The following is a 21,850-nucleotide window of genomic DNA, read 5'->3' as shown; positions in this document are numbered from 1 at the left end:
ATATACACACATATATACACACACACACATACATATACATACAGTATTTATATATATATGTAATGTCTGAAAACATTAATTACATGTTCTTTTAAACGTTAGTTTCACTGTTTGAATTCGGCTGCACCATAATCTCACAATATCTCACGAGATTACAGGCAGTCCACCCACTTTTACACAGATCTCGGCTGTTTTCAGAGAAAAAACTTCACCTCTGTTCACCATCTGAGAACTGAAGTTCTCAGTTTATTAAAACGGCTGCAGAGGAGATAATTCTCCTCATGAGAACTGCTGTGAACTGCTGTGAACTGAACGGAGAAAAAACTTCACCATTTATTAAACGGACACCTAAAGTTGAGAAGCTACCAACAGTGACATGTCACATTAGAGATTAACGTTGAGAAGCTGGGGGAGGGCGTGTTCTGCTGTCGGAAATTACATCTTACATTAAAGTGAGAAGCTGGGGGTGCTGACTTATTACCTCTTCTTCCATGCAGCCAGCGAGTTGAGAAGCGGGGTGAGGGGCCAAAAATGAAAATGACTTCCAACCAGGCAGGGCCTCTAGTAATTTTGGGGGGCCCTCCGCAGGTTTGCGGGGCCCTACGCGGCTTGCATAGTGAGCCTATAGGGTGGATCGGCCCTGACCGTGTGTACGCGGCCTAAGAAGTAGAAACAGAAATTAAAGCAATTTTACTATTTTTTATTTTTTTGTTGGAAATGGGAGATGCACTATTCTACAGCTCTGTAGTGTATATGACAGTTTCTATGGAGTTTATTAGTTTATGAAGTATATATATTATTTTCTCATGACCTACTCAACTATGACTTACTACTAAGAAATTAAAGCTGAACTGTGAACTCCAGACAGTACCACCCCCCCCCCCCCCCCCCCCCACACCTACACCCACTTCCCCCTGCACTGTAAGGGCTAAAAGCCAATTGGGTCTATCTGGTTATGCCCTGTACACCCAATAGGAATTTCCGATGGAATTTTCTATCGGAATCCTGTTCAAGCTGTCTTGCAAACACACTGTCAGACCAAATTCCGACCATCCAAAACGCGGTGACGTAAAACACTACGACGAGCCGAGAAAAATGAAGTTCAATGCTTCCGAGCATGCGTCGACTTGATTCTGAGGATGCATGGGTTTTTCTCCGTCGGAGTTCCACACAGACGATCGGAATTTCCAATAGGATTTTTTACCATTGGAAAAAAATAAAACATGTTCTATTTCTAAACTCTGACGGAAAAAAGTCCGATGGGGCCCACACACGGTCGGAATATCCGATGAAAAAATTCCGTCAAACTTTTTTCATCGGAAATTCCGATTGTGTGTACAAGGCATTAGGAATAAGGTAAACTGCTTACCTTATTTCTTGCTCCTCCTTACCGTACGACCAGGTAGAGCCACTTCTCTTTGCCGCTCATCTGGTCACAGGTTCTCTGGCATCACCACATACAATGCAGGAACATTGAAGGCCCATCTGCATACCAGAACCCTCCGAGAGCAGAGGAAGGCGCTGACTGCTGGGGGGGTGACATATTTGGTACGTATTGCTGCTTATTTGTAACCCCCTAATCCAGACAAGCCACTACCCTTGCTACGCAGGGTTCATTTTTTACAGTTCATATGTAAACATTTTTCACATTGGTAATGGCATGAAGGCTGACCATGCCCATGACAATCTGACTGGTACAATCTTCTTAAATCTACCAACAGATATGTAGCACAAGGGCCTGCCTGATTGGATACAGACTGAATAGATTGTTTAGGTAGGTTCTTACATTAAATTGTTTTGGTAAATCTAAAGAGGGCTGTACACTGATTGTACAATCACATTGTAGTATGTATGGCCAGCTTAATAGGCGTGGTGATACTGTAGAAAGTACAGATATTGTATAAAAATATTTGTAGCATTTCTAAAATAACATAGAATGGATATGTTTTGCTGTGCAGCTTTTCAACACAAATAATCCTTTTTGGGGTGCTTCTTTGAATGCAAGATTTTGCAATGCAATGTCCTTTAACTGAAGTAGAAATATAAATTTGAATGATTTTCTTATTGCAGGGTGATTGGACTTTTCTGCAGTGGGTTCCTTGCTGGTTACACATTATGGAATATTGTTTTCATCTATGTACTTGCTGGTAGCCAGCTAACTACTCTTCCCAAGCTTCTGGAAATCTACAAAGACTTGGCATATCCATCCCAGAGCTTGCTGTATTGTTTGTTGGCCATCAGCGCAGTTTCTGCCTTTGACAGGTAATTTTTTCAATGGTTCCTTTTTGCTGTGTGTGTGATATGTTTGCTGTGTGCATGTGAAATGGCAACCCCGGGACTGAGAGAGAATTATTGTGTTACTAAACCCACAGCAGTAAAAATCAGTCTGTATATGCAGTAAAGTGTGCTTGTTATACTCACTGTGGAACCTAAGGGGTTAATCCCCTGCATTGTGTAAAAAAAAAAAAAAAAAAAGGTTGTTTGATCCTGTCCTCTGTGATCATCTCCTTCTCCCACAGTCCCCAATCTATCTGCTGATAGAACAGAGCCTTGGGCAAGCTGCACATGCTCAGTTTTGTGTGTATTGATAGAGAATTTTTTTTTGGGAGTATGCATGTGATCAGCACAGAGCCAATCGGGTGTCCAGACAGCGGGTAAGGGGTCATGGAGTCTCAAAGGACAATCAGGGGAGAATGAAAACTCCTCATACAAGCTTTAATCAGTGCTCTGCTGGACACTGATAGAAGTCACAGGACTGCTCTCATTGCTGATGAGAAAAGATATTTAGCAGTTTATATTTACTAAAATAATTACATTTCCATGTTCTGTGGGAGACCAGATATAGTGAATACCGGGTCCTGGGTTTAGTAACACTCTAAATGAAGGTGGGTTTATTTTGACCATCATATTCTGTGGCATACCCGACAGAGAGCGGAGCCCACATTGGCCACACTGAACCTGCTTTTATTTTCATTCTGCAAGTCCTGGAGTGTCTCTTTTTCAAGTATTGCATTACAAGTATTTGATTATGAGCTACACCAGGGGTACCCAACCTTTTGAAGAGCAAGGGCCACTTAAGCGACTTGGTAACCGGTTGCGGGCCACAATGAGCTGAGCGGGTGGATGGCATGTTCGTGTCTGCTCTGCATATCCACTTGAGATCCGCGCTATAGACAAAAGACGTCTACAGCGCGGCTCTCAAGTGCCGAGTGGACGTCTTTGGACGTCTTTTTCTGTGCATTACCCGTGCGCGCAGCGGGTAAACACTGTGACGGCGCACGCGATCGTCGGTGACAGCAGGTGACAGCAGGGACGTGGAGCTCTGTGTGTAAACACAGAGCTCCACGTCCTGTCAGGGAGAGAGGAGACCGATCTGTGTCTCTTGTACATAGGGACACAGCATCGGTCACCTCCCCCAGCCAGTCCCCTCCCCCCACACAGTTAGAACACACCCAGGTAATATATTTAACCCCTTCCTCACCCCCTAGTGGTTAACCCCTTCCCTGCCAGTCACATTTATACAGTAATTAGTGCATGTTTATAGCACTGATTGCTGTATAAATTTGAATGGTCCCAAATTTGTGTCAAAAGTGTCCGATATGTCCGTCGCAATATCGCAGGCCTGACAAAAAAAAAATCGCAGATCGCCGCCATTACTAGTAAAAAATAAAAAAATAAATCATAAATCTATCCCCTATTTTTTAGGTGCTATAACTTTTGTGCAAACTGATCAAATACGCTTATTGCGTTTTTGTTTGTTTTTTTTGTTGCCAAAAATATGTAGAAGAATACGTATCGGCCTAAACCGAGGAAAAAAATATGAACATAACAAAAAGTAAAAAATATTGTGTTTTTTCCCCCCAAATTGTCTGTCTTTTTTTGTTTATAGCGCAAAAAATAAAAATCGCAGAGATGATCAAATACCACCAAAAGAAAGCTCTATTTGTGGGAAAAAAATTATAAAAATATAATTTGGGTACAGTGTTGTATGACCGCGCAATTGTCATTCAAAATGCGTCAGCGCTGAAAGCTGAAAATTGGTCTGGACACGAAGGGGGTTTAAGTGCCCAGTAATGAAGTGGATATGCTGACCGTGTGACAGGGGCCCAAGGCTGCGCTGTGTACCTTTTTGGCTTTCCTGCACTTTGCAATAGACTTCTGATATATTCTGCAGGTTTGGTGCACTTTCAGAAAGCTCACCAAACTCTCAGGTAATAACAGAAGTCTATGGCTCAGTGCAGGTAACCTGCAGGTAAACTAATCTGCACCTGCGGATCAGTTTTAAAGCGGCCCAGTAACCACTGCAAAAAAGATATGCCCATATATACACTGGGATTCTAGTAATAAACGTACTTTTAATAACAGTATTCTATTTTATTCCATCCCAGAGCAGGAGGTTGCGGGCCACATCAGAGGGCTCCGTGGGCCACATGTGGGCCCCTGGTTGGGCCCCCCCGGAGCTACAACAAAGCTAATTACTTCATCTGTTGCTTGCTGTAGTTGTGGAATGTGTGTATGGTATAGATAATTATGTACAGTTCTCTAAATGTATTTTCTATTTGTTATCAGGATTGATCTGGCCAGTATATCAAATGCATTCCGTGGTCTTATTGCATTGGATCCTTCAGCTGTGGCATCATTCTGTAAGTAGATACGTGTGGATAATTCTACAAACCGCTATAAATGCACTATTTAGCAGTATTTACTTTTATTATTATTATTATTATTATTATTATTATTATTATTATTCAGGACTTATCCAAGTCCCTCTGCCATCTTTTATTACAAAATGAGTACAAAGTTTCTACAACATATCATGTAAAGTTTAAAATGTTTATTACCCATCTGCAGTCAGACTGGACATTGTAAAGCTGGCCATACATTATACAATTTTCTCTTTTCAGTTTCCTTTAAATTTATCTTTAACTATACAGTATAGTGCAAAGGGCTGCCTGATTGCATACAAATTGAAAGTGTTTAGGTTTGGCCTCATATTATATGGTTTTGCTAAATCTAAAAAGAAAATAGTATAATGTATGTCCAGCCTTAGTGACACAGAATATCTCCTTTCAGATAACTAGTACACAAGGCCTCTTATCATCGGCAATGTGTATCCTGTTCCATTTTAACCACTTGCTTACTGGGCACATATACCCCCTTCCTGCCCAGGCAAAATTTTAGCTTTCAGCACTGCGTCGCAGCACGTGCCTCCCAAACAAAATTGACGTCCTTTTTTTCCCCCACAAATAGAGCTTTCTTTTGGTGGTATTTGATCACCTCTGCGGTTTTTATTTTTTGTGCTATAAACAAAAAAAGAGCGACAATTTTGAAAAAAAAAAACACTATTTTTTTACTTTTTGCTATAATAAATATCCAATTTAAAAATATATATATATTTTTTTTTCAGTTTAGGCCGATATGTATTCTACATATTTTTGGTAAAAATAAATAAAAAATGCAAAAAGCGTATAGCGATTGGTTTGCGCACCGGCATCTCGGTGATGCGTCGGGGCGTGCACGCTCGCGTGCCCCCCAGTGGCTGGAGGCCGTATGTAGACGGCCCCCCGGCAATTAAGAGCAACATTGTGGCCGTAAAAACCCGCCGGGTGGGCGGGAAGTGGTTAAAGACATCCATAATAACCTTTTATAGTTCGGTTTTAATTTAACTTGCGGAAAGGATATTTGCTATGTAATCTACGCTTAGAATCATTTTTGACATGGTGTTATTTTTTATTTGTAATGGCTATATGGTCTTTTCAAGCTGCCCCATTTACAGTGCTTCTTGATTTTCTGTTGGGTAAAAGCCTTCATTTTGGTTCTGTTAAAAGCCTAAAGGTAAGCAGTACTGCTAACTAAATTCAGCTACGTTCAACTGCCCTCTTGGCCCTCCCCATCCCATAAACACCCCAACTGCTGACCGGAGGTCAGATAGTGATTTTCTCTACCAGCCATCAAGTAGCCCTCTCCTTGGTGTATTGCAAGTGGATGTCTTCTCCATTACAGTCTAAAAACAATTGGCCACACAGTGGAGTTGTATACGGGATGGGGTGCAGCTTGGCACCAACTTAGTTAAAGCGGAGGTTCACACAAAAAGTGAACCTTCCGCTTTTTGGATCCCTCCGAGACAGGTATTTGCACCACTTCCGAGTTCTGATCCCCGCCGGTAATCCAGCCTGTGACGTCACCCCCCCCCCCCGCTGTCTTCTAGGAAACACTGTTCCCAGGAGAGAGCGGGGACCAGTGACGGCACGCCGCGATCCTCGCGCATGCGCAGTAGGGAATCGGGCAGTGAAGCCGCAAGGCTTCACTTTTTGATTCCCTCACAGAGGATGGCGGCGGAAGCAGCCGAGCGACTGCTCAGTCTCGGCTGCTGACATCGCAGGCGTGCTGAACAGGTAAGTGTCCATTTTTTAAAAGTCAGCAGCTGCCATATTTGTAGCTGCTGACTTTTAAAAAAAAAAAATTGGCGGGAACCTCCGCTTTAAAGTACAGTTTACTTAACAATTTCTGCTACAAATGCAGTGTTAAGAAGCAGCTCATTTCCATGCTTACGCAGTGGGTGGAATTTTTGATAAATAGTATTAACCGTATGTGCACACAAGAAGAGGAGTTTAACATTGGCAAAGATAAACCTTTTTCTTAAAAGGTGCTCCAGTTTGTTTAGATCATTTTGTCCAAGAAGCACGCTAGTAAGACTAGGACTTAATTTAAACTTCTGAAATAAGAAATGTTTGTGTGTAATCATAAAATAAACAGTGCAGCGCAATAATATAAATGTCCATAAATCAATCAATCACAGGGTCTCCATAAGTGCATGTGTAAAAGCACAAATCAGATAGATGCAGTGATGAACACGAAAAGTAGACAGGTGATGATGATCCCTCCACCACAGATAAGTTGGACTCTGACCTTATGGAATCGACCTGAAACAGGTCACATAGCAGGGAACCCACACTCGGGATAATAATCACAAATCCAGCACCTAAGATGGACTCCACATCATGTAAAAAACAAAAGGAAGCGATCTAGTGCTCTCAGCTTAAAATGTATTGCATAAAAATAGCAAGAAACCTACTTACAATGTGTAGCACTCTGCACAAGTGCATTGGTTTCTGACCATAAAGATGCCCGCGGGTGACGTCAGACGTAGCTCCTCTCCCTTACTAATGTTTGTGTGTAAAACTGTCCATAGATGGATCAAAATATTGATTGGTGCAACAGGTACTGGACAAATTTTGATCCATCTGTGGCCGAGATGGACCAGTGTGGAGAATTCCTCCATCCTTGTGTGGATGGGGGGGAATTTTTTTTATTTTTTTTTGATCTTTAAGCCTGTTGGCTGGCCGCAAAAAGACAAGTCATCTATGGAGAGCTTTAGATTTGGATATCCAATGATTGCTGGCTTGAGCCCTGCACAGCCTCCTTGATTTTGCAGAAGAGCGGAGAAAAGGAATCCCTAATGGCGCATATCCGTGCATGTGATGTGGTGATTGGAGAAACAACTTCAGCCAGGGCTTCTGCCAGGCCAAGCCCCCAACGTGTGTCGCTCTGGCCCCCCGGAGCTTAATCCTGGGGATGGAAAACCCATTTGCGTGAAGGAGTATAAAAGCATAATCGGTAATCATCCTTCATTTTGCACCCACCCACTGGAGCTGTGTATGTGCTCAAGCAGTCATATTAATGGCATATGTTTCACCAGCCACTGGGAATTGGAGAGGATGAATTCCTTCCAGGGGAACGCATTATATGCGTTCCGGCAGCCACATCTTTTGGGTTGTTACTGTCATGTGGGGCCCAGGGCCAAAGAGGAATCATTAACATTACAGGGTAAGATCGCTGCCCCTCCCACTGGATGCTGTCACTGGTTTAGTACATTGGTTTGTGAATACTGATAAATTTATACTTTAAATTGTATATAGATTATTGCAGCATGTGGTGATTTGAGGACAACTGACAGTTATTAGTATTCATAGTGTACTATGGTGCAGTGTGTTGTTGCTGTGTGGTGAACAGTATTTATGTATGGGGGCCCCTCCCTTTTATGGGAGGAACAGCCCAGAAATGGTCACTTTTAGGTCCATTGAAATTGTGATGAGACTAGCGGCTCGGAGAAGGAGGATCTGTCTCTCGAAGCAAGTTGGCTTTTGCATCTGTGCTTGAGTGATGCCTACAGTAGGTCTTTGTATGGGACTTCCACATCTCGACCTTGATGTCAGCACTTGGGTTTTACTGGTTTTAAAGCTTTTAGACATATGGCCTTTTTTGAGTGCTTTTTATTGCACTCAACGATTTGAGGTTAATGCACTCTTTGTGCCTTTTTTTTGTCATCCACTGAACCAGGTCAATTGGAGGATGCAAATTTGATTCTGATTGATAGTTGCGTAGAACACAGAGGTTGATTTACTAAAGGGAAATCTACTCTGCACTACAAGAGCACTTGTAAGGGCAGTCGCTGTAGATCTGAGCGGAAGCTCTGAAATTAGTGCAAGCTCTGCTGATTTTATCATCCAATCATGTGCAAGCAAAAATGCTGTTCTTAATTTTTCTTGCATGTCCCCCTTTAAATCTACAGCGACTGCACTTGAACGTGCACTTTCAAGTGCACTTGTAGTGCAAAGTGGATTTGCCTTTCATAAATAACCCCCACAGTGTTCCTATTTCAGTTTAATCAATCAGATGCACATTACCTGTGTGGGTGCCACACATTGGGGAGGGGGGGTCATCCCAGTGCGCCCATCCTCCCCTCCTGGTCGCTGTAACAAGGTTCCTTCTCCTATAATACACACCGGCATTGTTCTGCCTATCACTGAACTCCTAGGAGGCGGGACCTTGTTACAGGAGCCACTGGAGGAGGAGGGCAGAGGGAGAGGAGGACATGCGCACTGGGATGACAATCCCCCCCCCCTATGTGTGGCACCCGATGGCTGCTAACGGGAACAACGTTCCTGCAGTGAGAAAAGTGCAGGAACACCTTTCCCGCAGGACTTAAGCCCTGATTTTATTGGCACAAACTGTAAAATGCTTTTAAGGCTGATATTGAACTGAGTAGGAACTATTTGAATGTTGTAGTAACTACTGAATATTTCTATGTCTTTTTTTTTAATTCCACATTATGTTTCTGGGCTGTTGGTTATTTAACTCTGTTTATATGCTTCTTCAAATCTAGCGAGATCAGTTGCTGAATGAATAGGGCAATCTCAACAACCTATAAGCATTAGATGGCGGACAGCCCTTCATGTACAATCTGGCCGTTGTAGGAAAGATCTAATCTACAACTATGATTGTTGACATTGGGTGAAACTACCTAGCCTGGTCCATCTCTTGAGGAAAGCTCAGCAACGGTCAACCAATAAAATCCATCTCTACCAACTTGACTTGACCCCTGAGAAAACTTTGGCAGGGCATTTCTGTCACAGCCAGGGAGAGCCAACAAATCTATGCATGTTTCCCAAACCAAATTTAATTGGCTGGATTGGACATCTGTAGTTATCTCAGGCCTCTTAGGCCTCGTACACACGACCGAACTTGTCTGCTGAAACTGGTCCGCGAACATGTTCGGTCGTCTGTACGACTTACCGGACATGTCCGCTCGGCCGAAAGCCCTCGCATGCGTCGAAGTGATTCGACGCATGCGTGGAAGCATTGACCTTCCAGGGTCGCGCACGTTACCGCGTCATCGTCGCGGCCACGTCACCGCGTATCCTGTCCGCGCGGATTTCGGTTTGATGGTGTGTACAACCATCAGACCGAAATCTCCGAGAGGACATGTCCGATAAAAACGGTCCGCGGACCGTTTTCATCGGACATGTCCCCTCGTGTGTACGAGGCCTCAGAGTCTAGATGTCAATGAGGACCATACTTCTAATTTGCCTGTTTTGTGCTCTGAAGACCTCAAAACAGGGACTACTAAGAGACAAATTTTTGTCCCAGTCCAGCCCTGATAAGGCTTGTTTTAGTAAAGACAGTGAGATGACTGTACTTATTTATGAGAGCGGTGGGAGCATTAATAGGTTCTTATTCAAGAGTTCTCACCTGTACCTTGTTTTAATCTTCATTGCTCTTACTATGCCTGGACCAATTTGATCTGCCTGTAGTTGTATTTTACAATCAGTAAATCGGGAGTAGCTGACAATATTTTTAGGCTCTGTTCGCATCTAGGTGGTTTTGGGCATTTTTCTGCTATCATGCCGCGTACACACAACCGTTTTTCATGACGTGAAAAATGCAATTTTTTTTTTTATGTTGTTAAAAAAGATCGTGTGTGGGCTCCAGAGCATTTTTCTCGACGTAAAAAATGGGCATTAAAAATTTAGAACATGCTCTAAATTTTCGCGTCGTTTGTCACGTCATGAAAAATGATCGTGTGTAGGCTTTACCGACGGGGGAAAAAAACACGCATGCTCAGAAGCAAGTCATGAGACGGGAGCACTCGTTCTTGTAAAACTAGCGTTTGGAATGGAGATAGCACATTCGTCACGCTGTAACGCACTGAAAAGTGTGAATCGTCTCTCATCAAACTTTTACTAACGCAAAAGCAGCCCAAAGGGTGGCGCCATCTGAATGGAACTTCCCCTTTATAATGCCGTCGTACGTGTTGTACGTCACCGCGCTTTGCTCGAGCATTTTTTATCGTGTGTATGCAAGGCAGGCTTGGCAAGAATCATATTGAGAAAAACTTTGTTTTTTCTAGGACAAGAAAAATGGCCATGTGTACGCAGCATAAGCCTCGGCTCTAAAAAAGCCCAACAAGACAAATCCCATTAATTTGGGACAATGGCCCCTGCTCACATCTGAGTGTTCTGTCGCCTAAAGAAAAGTGACCGTTGCTCAAAAAAGTACATCGGTTCATTGGAGACCTTTTGAACTTCAAAACACCTGTTCAAAAACGCTTCAAAAAAGCCAGAAAAACCCCTGTAAAATAGCAATGCCTAGATGTGAACGAAGCCTTAAAGTGGAACTTCCGCTTATTTGTTCCCTCCCCCCACATTTGGCACCTTTCGAGGGGGGGGGGCGGATACCTGTCTTTGATCGGTATCCTGTCCCCACTTCTGGGAGTCTCGGCCATGGTGCATTACATCCACGTTCAGCTCCCTCCTCCTTCCCTCGCCGCCGGGCCAGTAGGAGAGTGCAGCTGGTGCCTCACACATGCTCATTAGGGACCCTGTGTGAAGCTGTAATGCTGCACTGCCAGGTTCCTTTACTGGCAATGGCGGTGGCAGCCGCCGACAGCTGATGGAAACATCAGCTGGGGTGCCGACATTGCTGGACTCTAGGACTGGTAAATGTTATATTATTAAAAGTCAGAAGCTGCAGTATGTGTAGCTGCTGGCTTGTAATTTTTGCAGCGGTGGGCAGACCTCCGCTTTAAAAGAAATGTTGCAATTTATTTACTTTCTAGCCATTTTGAAGCACTGCCAGGTGTTTTTGTTATTATATCAAACTGAATCTTGATGATTTTATCTTTTAATTATGTCATCCTCTCTTTCAGTATACGTTGTAGCTCTGTTTTTTTCTTTGAGTCAACAAATGACAAGTGATCGGATAAACTTTTACACGCCTCCAACACAGAATGGCAGCTTGTGGTAAGTTAATTTTGTGCAGTCTGTTCATTTTCATAGTTGGCCGTTTTATTTTCCTCTAATCACAGATTGCAAAGCAATATTTTTTTTTAATTTAAAGTGTATGTGTAGTCAGAACCTTTTTTATTTTATTTTCATTGTAGTTTTGGATGGAGTAGGGCCAGATTAGAATGCTAACCCTAATCTATTCTGTTGGATGGATTCACCCTCTATATTTGTCCTGTGACCTCTGTCATCAAGGCAAAAAGTGATGGTTTATCCAAAATATTATAGTTGTCATCAGAACAAGAGGTGGGAACATTTTATTCTATGGGGACACCTGTTCGGGTGACAGTTGCCTAAAGCCTGCTACAGACTATCAGTTTTTTTTTTCATTTATCCCAGTGGGCTGAATGAAAAGAAAAAGAGCTTGTAAAATCGAATGCATTACTTAAAATAAAATTACATAAAAATGCAAAAAAAAAAAGTTTTACTTACCAGAAATGGCGGTTGCTAGCCGATCTTCCTAGTCTGCGGCTGGTTGTCCTCTGCGGAATGGGGCACGCTGCCTTCTGGGAACTGTGTGTATCCCAGAGAACTGCCGCCCATTCATAAAGAGCCGTGCGAATCATGCATGCACATTAGGAAACGGGCAGTGAAGCCGCAAGGCTGCACTGCCTGTTTCCCTTAGTGAGGATGACACCGTTGGGGCCTGCCACGATCGAGGGATCGGCCTCGGGGGGCCGACACCGCGGGCACCTAGGACAGGTAAGTGTCCTTATTAAAAGTCAGCAGCTACAGTGTTTGTAGATGCTGACTTAAAAAAAAAAAATTGTGGCTGCCCCTCCGTTTTAATATAGCTATCTCCCCACTCAGCTATTTTTCTGACATGGGGGACACGTTTCTGCCAGAACACACTGGTCGGTGCTCTTAGCCATTGGATGCCATCGCTGGATCGATTGATTGGATGCCGTTTGGCAGACCTTTTTCAGTTACACCCCTTCGCTAGAAGTCGGACGTTCAGTCTGCCCTTTGTCGGACTGGCTGCTATACACATAGGCCAAAAGTCGGACGGTTTCTATTGAACAGGCTGATATCACCTGATAATCGGCCCATGTGTGGGGCTTAAGAGAAGAATTCTCTTCACTTTATAGAGATTTTCTCTAATTTCAAGTCAAGTGAAACCTTCTTAACTGGACACAAATAGAAAAGTATAAACTGATAGGGCTATGAATCCTCTAAAGCTAAAAAAACGTTACATGTATTTAAAATGATATTACGGTAAATAAAAATTGGACCCTAGCTGAAGATTCCTCACTGCAGAAACAATGTACCCCCATTTAAAACCATTTTAAAGAATATAATCTAAGAAAAGTAATAGATAGGCAGATCGATCCCTACAAAAGTTTTCCAGCAGTAAATCTTTTCTTGCATTTCTGAACATATGCTATTTATCCAGTTGCATCATTTGCATTTATATTGGACCGTGAGTGTATTACTATCCCTTGGAGCAACAGTAAAAGTATACATGCCGGTGTACCTAGTCATTACCAACAAGGTTTTCCCTATCCACGGTGCTCAGATTTAAAGTACTTTGTGTACTTCAAGGTCTCATGCACACTGGACGTTTTTACAGCAGCTGTTTTTGGCTTCAGATGTTTTTTTCTACAGTCAATAAACTCCCCATCATGTTGTCTTATGTGTCCATGCACACATAGGCTGTTATCAGCAGTTTTTGGCTGGGGCGTTTTTTGGTGTTAAAAAAACCCTAAAACTAGTGGGTTCTAACCAGCGTTTAACGTTTTTGATCCATTGAAAAAAAAAAAAAGCTAATGTGGAAAACCGCAAAAAGAAAAAACGCTATTACAAAAACGTTAAACTTTGAAAAACTCACTGCAAAGCTACTGGCGTTTTTATATTGTTATTTTAACGTCCAGTGTGCTTGACGCCTTGATGGTTAGTTCACCTTTAACACAGTACATCCTGCCCCCCGATGTACTCGCCTTCGATAATCCTAAGCTGTCAGGGCTTCGCAGCTAGTACAGCAGTACAGGGATTTTAAATCCCCACTCTTCTCTGTGCAGCACTTCTAGGATGGACCAGATTGATTCCATGCGATGGTGTTGACCAATCAGAATGAAACTGCTCCTTCCTGGAAGCACTGCATATAAACGGAGGGGAGGAGTGGGGATTTCAAATTTCTGGACTGGCTGTAGGAGCCCTGGTAGCTCAGGATTGCTTGGATGTAAGTAAATGGGGACCAGTGGGTAGAGGAAGGTTAAGGTGTTCACTTTTTACAATTTTTCTCTAAAGATGAACACATTAAATATAATTCATCAAATCCTAATAAAAGAGGGCCATGGGCTGCTTTAGGCTGGGTTCACACATATGCGAAAATTGGATGTGGGTTTCTCCGCATTCAATACGCATGACCGGAGATTGTGGCCGGCTCTCATATCTCCGTTGTGGCTTGTGCGTCTTTGGCTCAGTTTCAGGGCTGAATTCAGGCAAAAAGTTGGGCCCCGATTCGTCCCTGAAACAAAGGACTGTGACGCACCGGTCCCCTGCTGCTACTTCGGAGGTGTGAACCCAGCCTTAAAGTTACTGAAGCTAAAGATTATCACCACCCTTTTACCTACATGAGGCCAAAGCTCACTGTGCTTGGTTGATCAAGATATTACTATCCCTCCATCATCGGCTAAAGGTATAACAAAACCCCCCTGCCTTGCCTGAGTATGCAAAAACATACTAGGCTCATTACATAAACTGCCCCAATCACAATTATCATGTGTGTTAATGTGCATTGTGTTAAGGCAGTTGGTTTATTTGAATGGGCTATCTAATGCACCAAAAAATGTCCATGTACCCTATCTGGCAGTGCACACAAATATGTTGTGCTGTGCTGTAATGCAAGATTCATTAAAATGTGAATCAGAATGAATGACGTCCCGTTTTACAAATGCATGCGGCATGCCTTATTGTGAATGGGCCCTTAGATTGCTGCTTTTTGTTGTTTTTTTGGATGAGTGACAAAGTAAACCCCAAGTTTTAGGCTAGGTTTCCATTGTTGCGCCCTGAAAGACATGTGACTTTGCCACGATTTTGATGTGACTTGAAACGATGCCCGTGTATTCTTTAGGTCTATGGACATCAAAGTAGTGCAGGGACTACTTTGAAGTCGCACAGATATGAACGGTAATCATGGGGTACGACTTGTCATGCGACTTTGCAGTCCCAAGTCGCATTGCAAGTTGCACTAGTGGAAACCGAGCCTTAGAAGAAACATCTTCCATCCCAACCTACCTGGTAAATTGTGGTTTGTTTTCTTGTTCTGTTACTTCAGTCTTATTCAGCTACTCGATATAAATAATATGGCTTGGTGCGCAAGAAATTGAGCTTAAAGTAATTTTATATCTATAATACATACAGTATATCTACTTAATACTGCAATCTTTGTGGTGTAAGGTAAATGGTATATTTGGAGAGTACACATGGAAAAGGAACAATTACACACAAGATAATGTTTGTGTTTTTATAGTGGGTAATTGGTTAGCACTCCTGCCTGGCAGTACTAAGACACTGAGCTTGAGTTTCACTACTGGCACTGCATGCAGTTTGTATGTGTTCTCTTTTGGTGGGAGGTTATTTGGCTTCCACTCATATTGGCCTTCCTGTTTGTTTGTGTTCAGAACTGTGTTGGTGCCGGTTCACACAGGGGAAACCCGACTTACAGCGCGACTTAAAGTTGCCTCCAGGACAGGCGACTTTGGCTGTGGCCAATCACAGAATAATCAGCTCTGTGGGAGGGAGGGGTTTGCCTGTGTAAACTATTTTCTCTTCCTGTAAAGCGGTGGTTCACCCAAATAACATCTATATAAGAGCAAATTCTTTATACTTCTATATAGGCACTTTTTTTTTAATTTTTTTTAGGCTGTACATACCTTATTATCGCTGTTAAGACCTGCAGTGGTTATGGTACTGCGGCCTTCTTTCCATCCCTCAATCGCCGAGCTAAAGTGATTATCGCTACCATAGGAGGTAGAGGGATAGTGGAGATGAATGCAGTTTCCAGGATGATTCTTCCCAATGGTTAGCATATTCCCCCAAACATGAGCCAAGACTTCATGAAGGGTGTACCAGGCATAGAACAACTTTATTGAGAAGGCAGGCTCTTGTATACACCAAAAAGAATACTTGCAGTAATCAAATGGACAATGACACACTCCACCCACAACATCATACAATGGGTACTAACGAGCCTCCAATACACATCCTTTAGGTGACAGACATTCTGTCTCCGAGATAATCTACATGAGCTAATTACTAATCATTTACCCAGACAAGGTGACTCTGAGATAAGCTCTTCTCACCTGCTATATAATACACATTTATCATCAATAGAAATTCACACAATACAGTGTCAATTAGCATCACACAATGAAAGGTTCTTGAGAGCCAGACTAAGGTTCATCTACAGGACAGTAGCAGATGACATTAAACACCTTAACAGTCTGTGTTCCCACATTGAATGAATCACTCTTTCTATTGACCGGTTGGGTTTAGAATCAACAACCTGTAATATTTCAAGATATCCTGGAATACATTATGAATTATCATTACTGTCCCATCTCCTGTAATCCAAGATATCATTTCTCAGTCATCCTATGCCCCTAGTGGACATAGAATGGACATAGAATGACTTCATCAGTGAAGCTGAAACAAGAGTACCCCACACCCGCCCTCTCTCTGCCTGGGAGATATTGATATCCGTTAAGGAATAAACCAATTATCTCCAGGCAGAGAGCACACCATTTTCCCAAAATTTGGAACACCCCTTTCCACACAAGGTATCCCTACAATTACATATCCCCTGATAGCCCTGATCTGGGGGACCAACATATCCAAATTTCAACCAGATCGGTTCAGGGGTTCTTAAAAAAAAACAAAAAACGAACCTACAGAATAGGTTCTTAAAAAAAAAAAAAAAAAATACAGAATAAAGTCTACTATCTTCACAATCGCGATTTTCAATCCGGCTTCTGGGTACTCACCCCCGCGGGAGTAGGCGTATTTGCGTACCCCATTCCAAGAGCCAACCCACTGCTTGCAGAAGTGCCGAGAACTCTAGAGAGTACCGAGACAGGGTTCTGTGTTGTTTTCAAGAACATTTTAAAGAATGTACTCTAACCTTTCAGCACCTCCCAGCAGCCAGAGACACAGTAATGATATCACTGGGTGACATTTTTTTACCTTAATCCCCTTTGAGTAATGCATTTCAGTTATGTGGCATTTCATGAAGTCGCTTTGCCCGACGCTGACTTTCCAGAAGGTGAATTCTGATATTTTTTTTTGTACATTTTTTATTTGTTCTTTTACCATCTGTTTTTAACTCAGGCAATTGGCTACAGAAGTGCAGATCCTTCAGCCATGGATTGTGATGAATCTGGTCGTAACTCTGCTAGTTGGACTTGCCTGGTTGTTTCTGTCTTGCCGCCCAGACCTAGATCACAGTGAAGGTAAAGTGTTTTAGTCCTTCCAGGACAGTAAATTCAAATTTTATTGGAAATGATCAGCTTTTTTAGAAACTTTGCATTTTACAGCAGAACTCCAGTAAGAGCCTGCAGTTAGATTTCTGAACAATTCAAATCCAGGGCTGTTCTACTGGTGACCTACGGGTCCCCAACTACAGCCTATGCAGAGTGGCAGCGGGTTGCTGAATGCTAGAGTGTTCTCTTTGCTCCAGCATGTAGCTTTTAAAATGGTGTTGGCACTACCTGCCAAGCATAGAGATCTGCTACCAGACAGGCATAATGTAGTTCCAGCAATACAGGAGCACGTGTTCAGTTGAGTTAATACTCGGCACCAATAAAGGGGGGATTAAAACTATTACCACTGATAGTGTTAATGTCAGAGATAACAAATCTCCTCTTCACTGACACCTGGGGGTTTAATGTTGCTGCCACTGTCATTAAAACCATAAAAAAGGGGAAGATAGGGGGTTATTGCTGCCACTAACAGCTGTACTGAGGATTATTATTGATACCACTCACATATATGCTGTGGGTTATTATTGCTGCTATTATCTCCAATAAAGGGGGTTTATTTTGCCTCCTGAGATTTGTGACATACATATCACAGGAGGCACAACGAGCAAAGAGCATGTGATTCACCTAGGTGAGTGACATATACAAGAGACGGGACCAGAACCGTAACTAGAATCTTCAGGGCCCCGGTGCAAGAAACCATGAAGTGCTCCCACCAGGGGCGTTGCTAGGTCTACAAAAGATCTGGGGCTAGAGCCCATAGCAGCAAAATAAAGAAAGTCATACACTTTGGGTGGGCATACACGTGTTTATAATATACGTGTGTGTGGATTTTTTTTATATGTTTATAAAATATAGTTACATATCTGAGTGCAGACCCCCCCCCCCTTACATCAGGGTCCCCAGAGAGCCTCCCTACTAGCATCAGGGTCCCCAGCGAGCCCCTCCCTTACATCAGGGTCCCCAGCGAGCCCCTCCCTTACATCAGGGTCCCCAGCGAGCCCCTCCCTTACATCAGGGTCCCCAGCGAGCCCCTCCCTTACATCAGGGTCCCCAGCGAGCCCCTCCCTTACATCAGGGTCCCCAGCGAGCCCCTCCCTTACATCAGGGTCCCCAGCGAGCCCCTCCCTTACATCAGGGTCCCCAGCGAGCCCCTCCCTTACATCAGGGTCCCCAGCGAGCCTCCCCACTTGCATCAGGGTCCCCAGAGATATTACCTCTTTACATCAGGGTCCCCAGAGATATTACCTCTTTACATCAGGGTCCCCAGAGATATTACCTCTTTACATCAGGGTCCCCAGAGATATTACCTCTTTACATCAGGGTCCCCAGAGATATTACCTCTTTTACCTCTTTACATCAGGGTCCCCAGAGATATTACCTCTTTTACCTCTTTACATCAGGGTCCCCAGAGATCCTCCCTCTAATACTCGGCACCAATAAAGGGGGGATTAAAACTATTACCACTGATGGTGTTAATGTCAGAGATAACAAATCTCCTCTTCACCGACACCTGGGGGTTTAATGTTGCTGCCACTGTCATTAAAACCATAAAAAAGGGGAAGATAGGGGGTTATTGCTGCCACCAACAGCTGTACTGAGGATTATTATTGATACCACTCACATCTATGCTGTGGGTTATTATTGCTGCTATTATCTCCAATAAAGGGGGTTTATTTTGCCTCCTGAGATTTGTGACATACATCTCACAGGAGGCACAACGAGCCCTTACATCAGGGTCCCCAGCGAGCCCCTCCCTTACATCAGGGTCCCCAGCGAGCCCCTCCCTTACATCAGGGTCCCCAGCGAGCCTCCCCACTTGCATCAGGGTTCCCAGCGAGCCTCCCCACTTGCATCAGGGTCCCCAGAGATATTACCTCTTTACATCAGGGTCCCCAGAGATCCTCCCTCTTTACATCAGGGTCCCCAGAGATCCTCCCTCTTTACATCAGGGTCCCCAGAGATGCTCCCTCTTTAAATCAGGGTCCCCAGAGATCCCCCTCATTAAATCAGGGCCCCCAGAGATCCCCCCCTCATTAAATCAGGGCCCCCAGAGATCCCCCCTCATTAAATCAGGGCCCCCAGAGATCCCCCCTCATTAAATCAGGGTCCCCAGAGATCCCCCCTCATTAAATTAGGGTCCCCAGAGATCCCCCCTCATTAAATTAGGGTCCCCAGAGATCCCCCCTCAATAAATTAGGGTCCCCAGAGATCCCCCCTCATTAAATTAGGGTCCCCAGAGATCCCCCCTCATTAAATCGGGGTCCCCAGAGATCCCCCCTCATTAAATCGGGGTCCCCAGAGATCCCCCTCATTAAATCGGGGGCCCCAGAGATCCCCCTCATTAAATCGGGGGCCCCAGAGATCCCCCCTCATTAAATCAGGGTCCCCAGAGATCCCCCTCCTTACATCGGGGTCCCCAGAGAGACCCTTTCTTACTGCAGGGTCTCCAGACAGCTGCCCCCCTTTCCAGAGGTTCCCCATGTGCCCGGCAGGTCTCCGCTGTGCACCTCCATCCCCAGCACATTTCTTTCACCCCATGGTCAGTCACCCGAATGTTAATGATGGTCTGTGGTTAGCATCTCCCCCTGCACCATGTTGTAGTTTAGTATGCAGTGGGAGGGGGGTGGGCTAGTAGTTCTCTTCCCGAGTGTATACAGTGGTAGAGGGGAGGGGCCTCTGATCCAAGCATGTATCGGCAAGAGTGTACAAGCAGACCAACTCACTTGTAAACTGAAGAGTGAAGCTGATGCATACCAGGGTCAGAGGCCCCTCCCCTCTCCACTGTATACACTTGGGAAGATAACTACTATCCCCAGGGAGATCCCACAGCCCATGGGCACCATAGAGCTGCCAATTGCCACACCCCCCCCCACCACTGCATACTAAACTGACAGCCAGTGGTGCAGGGGGAGATGCCGGGTCTTGCCCCCCCCCCCCCCCCTCACAGTGGCAGAACGCCAGGGCCTAGTCGCAAATGCGACTGCTGCAACCCTGATAGTTCCACCACTGGGTAGGACCAAACCCTTTTCAGTAAAAGAGAAGGCGATATTGATGTAGCAGAGAGGAAGACATTTTGATTTGAGGGTGAAGATCCACTTTAACGCACCACATGAGGCTTATCTAGCACATGTAACCCTAAAACTTTCAAACTTAAATAAAAACAAGGGCAGTAAATACCTTCCTGTGTGGAATAACATTGTCTGTATAATATATTCCTTTTTCTTTTTTTTAGAATCTATTTTTGTACCAGAAGAGGAAGATTACCCAGACATTGAAAAGGGAATAAAAATTCAAGCATGAACAATATTTCTACACTACACAGATGCCTTTCATATTTTATATATGCCTTTGTACACCTATTTTATAAATATTTTTGGTATTTTTATACACTTGGAAAAAAATAAATTATTTTTAAAAAATTTGCATTGAAATGGTAATCTGAAATCATGTTTTCATCAATGACTTACCGTAATATGCAATAAAGTATTTACATTATTTTTGTGATATCATTACAGTAGTTAGACGAGTCATTGCTTGCATCTAAGTATATCAAAAGTCCAACTTTTTTTTAGCTTTAGATGAAGGCTGGAAGGGTTGGAACCACTGGAAGGTTTTATTGGTGTCTGTCCTCACTTTCAGTTCGTACACAGTTGACAGCTGTCATTCGGATATCCAGCACAGTTCTAAAATTGTGACCAAAACCAGAGGTGGGGGAAAATCTTTGAAAGGGGCATGCTGTCACTTTAAATATATCTCCTCTCACTTCCTGTTGTGTCTCCAGGACAGGAAGCTAAAGAAATCAATATTTTCTAACTTTGGATATACCAGTGTGAATTTATAAATCTTCTCCAGGGAATGGAATAATGCGCCCTTGTGTTAGGGCTGCCCCCACACTGCAAAGGCTTAATTCCCGTTTAGGTCTAGGGGCTGCAAAAAGCACTTTTACTTACCTGATCTTTCACTCCCCTGGCAGCCGTCACTCTCCTCTTTTCCCTATGCTTCAGCAGTGGACTGTCCCTCTGCATTGTACTTTGTGGCTTCAGAGGACCACCAGAAGCTAGAGGAGAAAAGGCCTCAGGGGACTGGTCTTGTAGCCTAGAGGGAGCAGATAATCGAGTAAAAAAACAACTACTTTTTGGCTGCCCCACTGCAAGGGAGCATTTTTTCTTCTGGAGCATAGTTTTAAAGTGCAGACCCCCTGTAGTGCCTGCAAGTATCCTGTCCCTGTGAAGCAGCATGGCGCCTAAGCCCAGGTTGGAAATACTTCAAGATAAAGTCAAGACCTCACCCCATGTCATTAAAATATATAACAGAGCCTCAGCTACCCTGATTAAGGTTAGGTATGTGCTGGGACATCCTCCTGGACACTGCCGATGTTAAAGTGGAGTTCCACCCATAAATATAACATTACATCAGTAATTTAAAAAAAATGTCATAAGTCCTTTACAAAATTTTTTTTTTTTTTTTTAGATGCCTTCAAAGTGTTGTTGCTAGGCAGAATAGTTAATCTTCCCACTTCCTGCACCTAGGTGCTTAATGCTTCCTAACCTACACCGCACAGACTCCTGGGAATGTAGTGGGTGTAACTTTCCAGGAGCCTGTGCATTCCCCAGTCTCAAAGAATCATGTGACTTGGACAGCACAGGTGCTGAAACCTGATCTGACACTGCTTGTGCAGCACTGAGCATGTGCGAGATTTGCAAGGCTGAAATCCAGGAAGTCATACAGTCTGGCTTCATGATGCAC

General features: G+C 43.7%; 1 protein-coding gene across 1 annotated transcript in view; it reads left to right on the top strand.

The window, feature by feature from the left end:
• The window catches only part of TMEM237 (transmembrane protein 237), a 70,770-nt gene extending 50,171 nt beyond the window's left edge, over window positions 1-20,599 (top strand). Inside the window, exons 9-13 of the mRNA XM_040357225.1 lie at window positions 2,071-2,262; window positions 4,570-4,643; window positions 11,489-11,582; window positions 16,953-17,074; window positions 20,337-20,599. Coding sequence (XP_040213159.1) covers window positions 2,071-2,262; window positions 4,570-4,643; window positions 11,489-11,582; window positions 16,953-17,074; window positions 20,337-20,404 — 550 coding nt within the window. The 3' untranslated portion in view covers window positions 20,405-20,599. The remainder of the gene's footprint in view (window positions 1-2,070; window positions 2,263-4,569; window positions 4,644-11,488; window positions 11,583-16,952; window positions 17,075-20,336) is intronic.
• Window positions 20,600-21,850: the final 1,251 nt, after the last annotated feature.

The sequence above is a fragment of the Rana temporaria genome, chromosome 6 (assembly GCF_905171775.1).
Source record: "Rana temporaria chromosome 6, aRanTem1.1, whole genome shotgun sequence".
NCBI lineage: Eukaryota > Metazoa > Chordata > Amphibia > Anura > Ranidae > Rana > Rana temporaria.
This window is presented reverse-complemented; position numbering and strand designations above follow the sequence as displayed.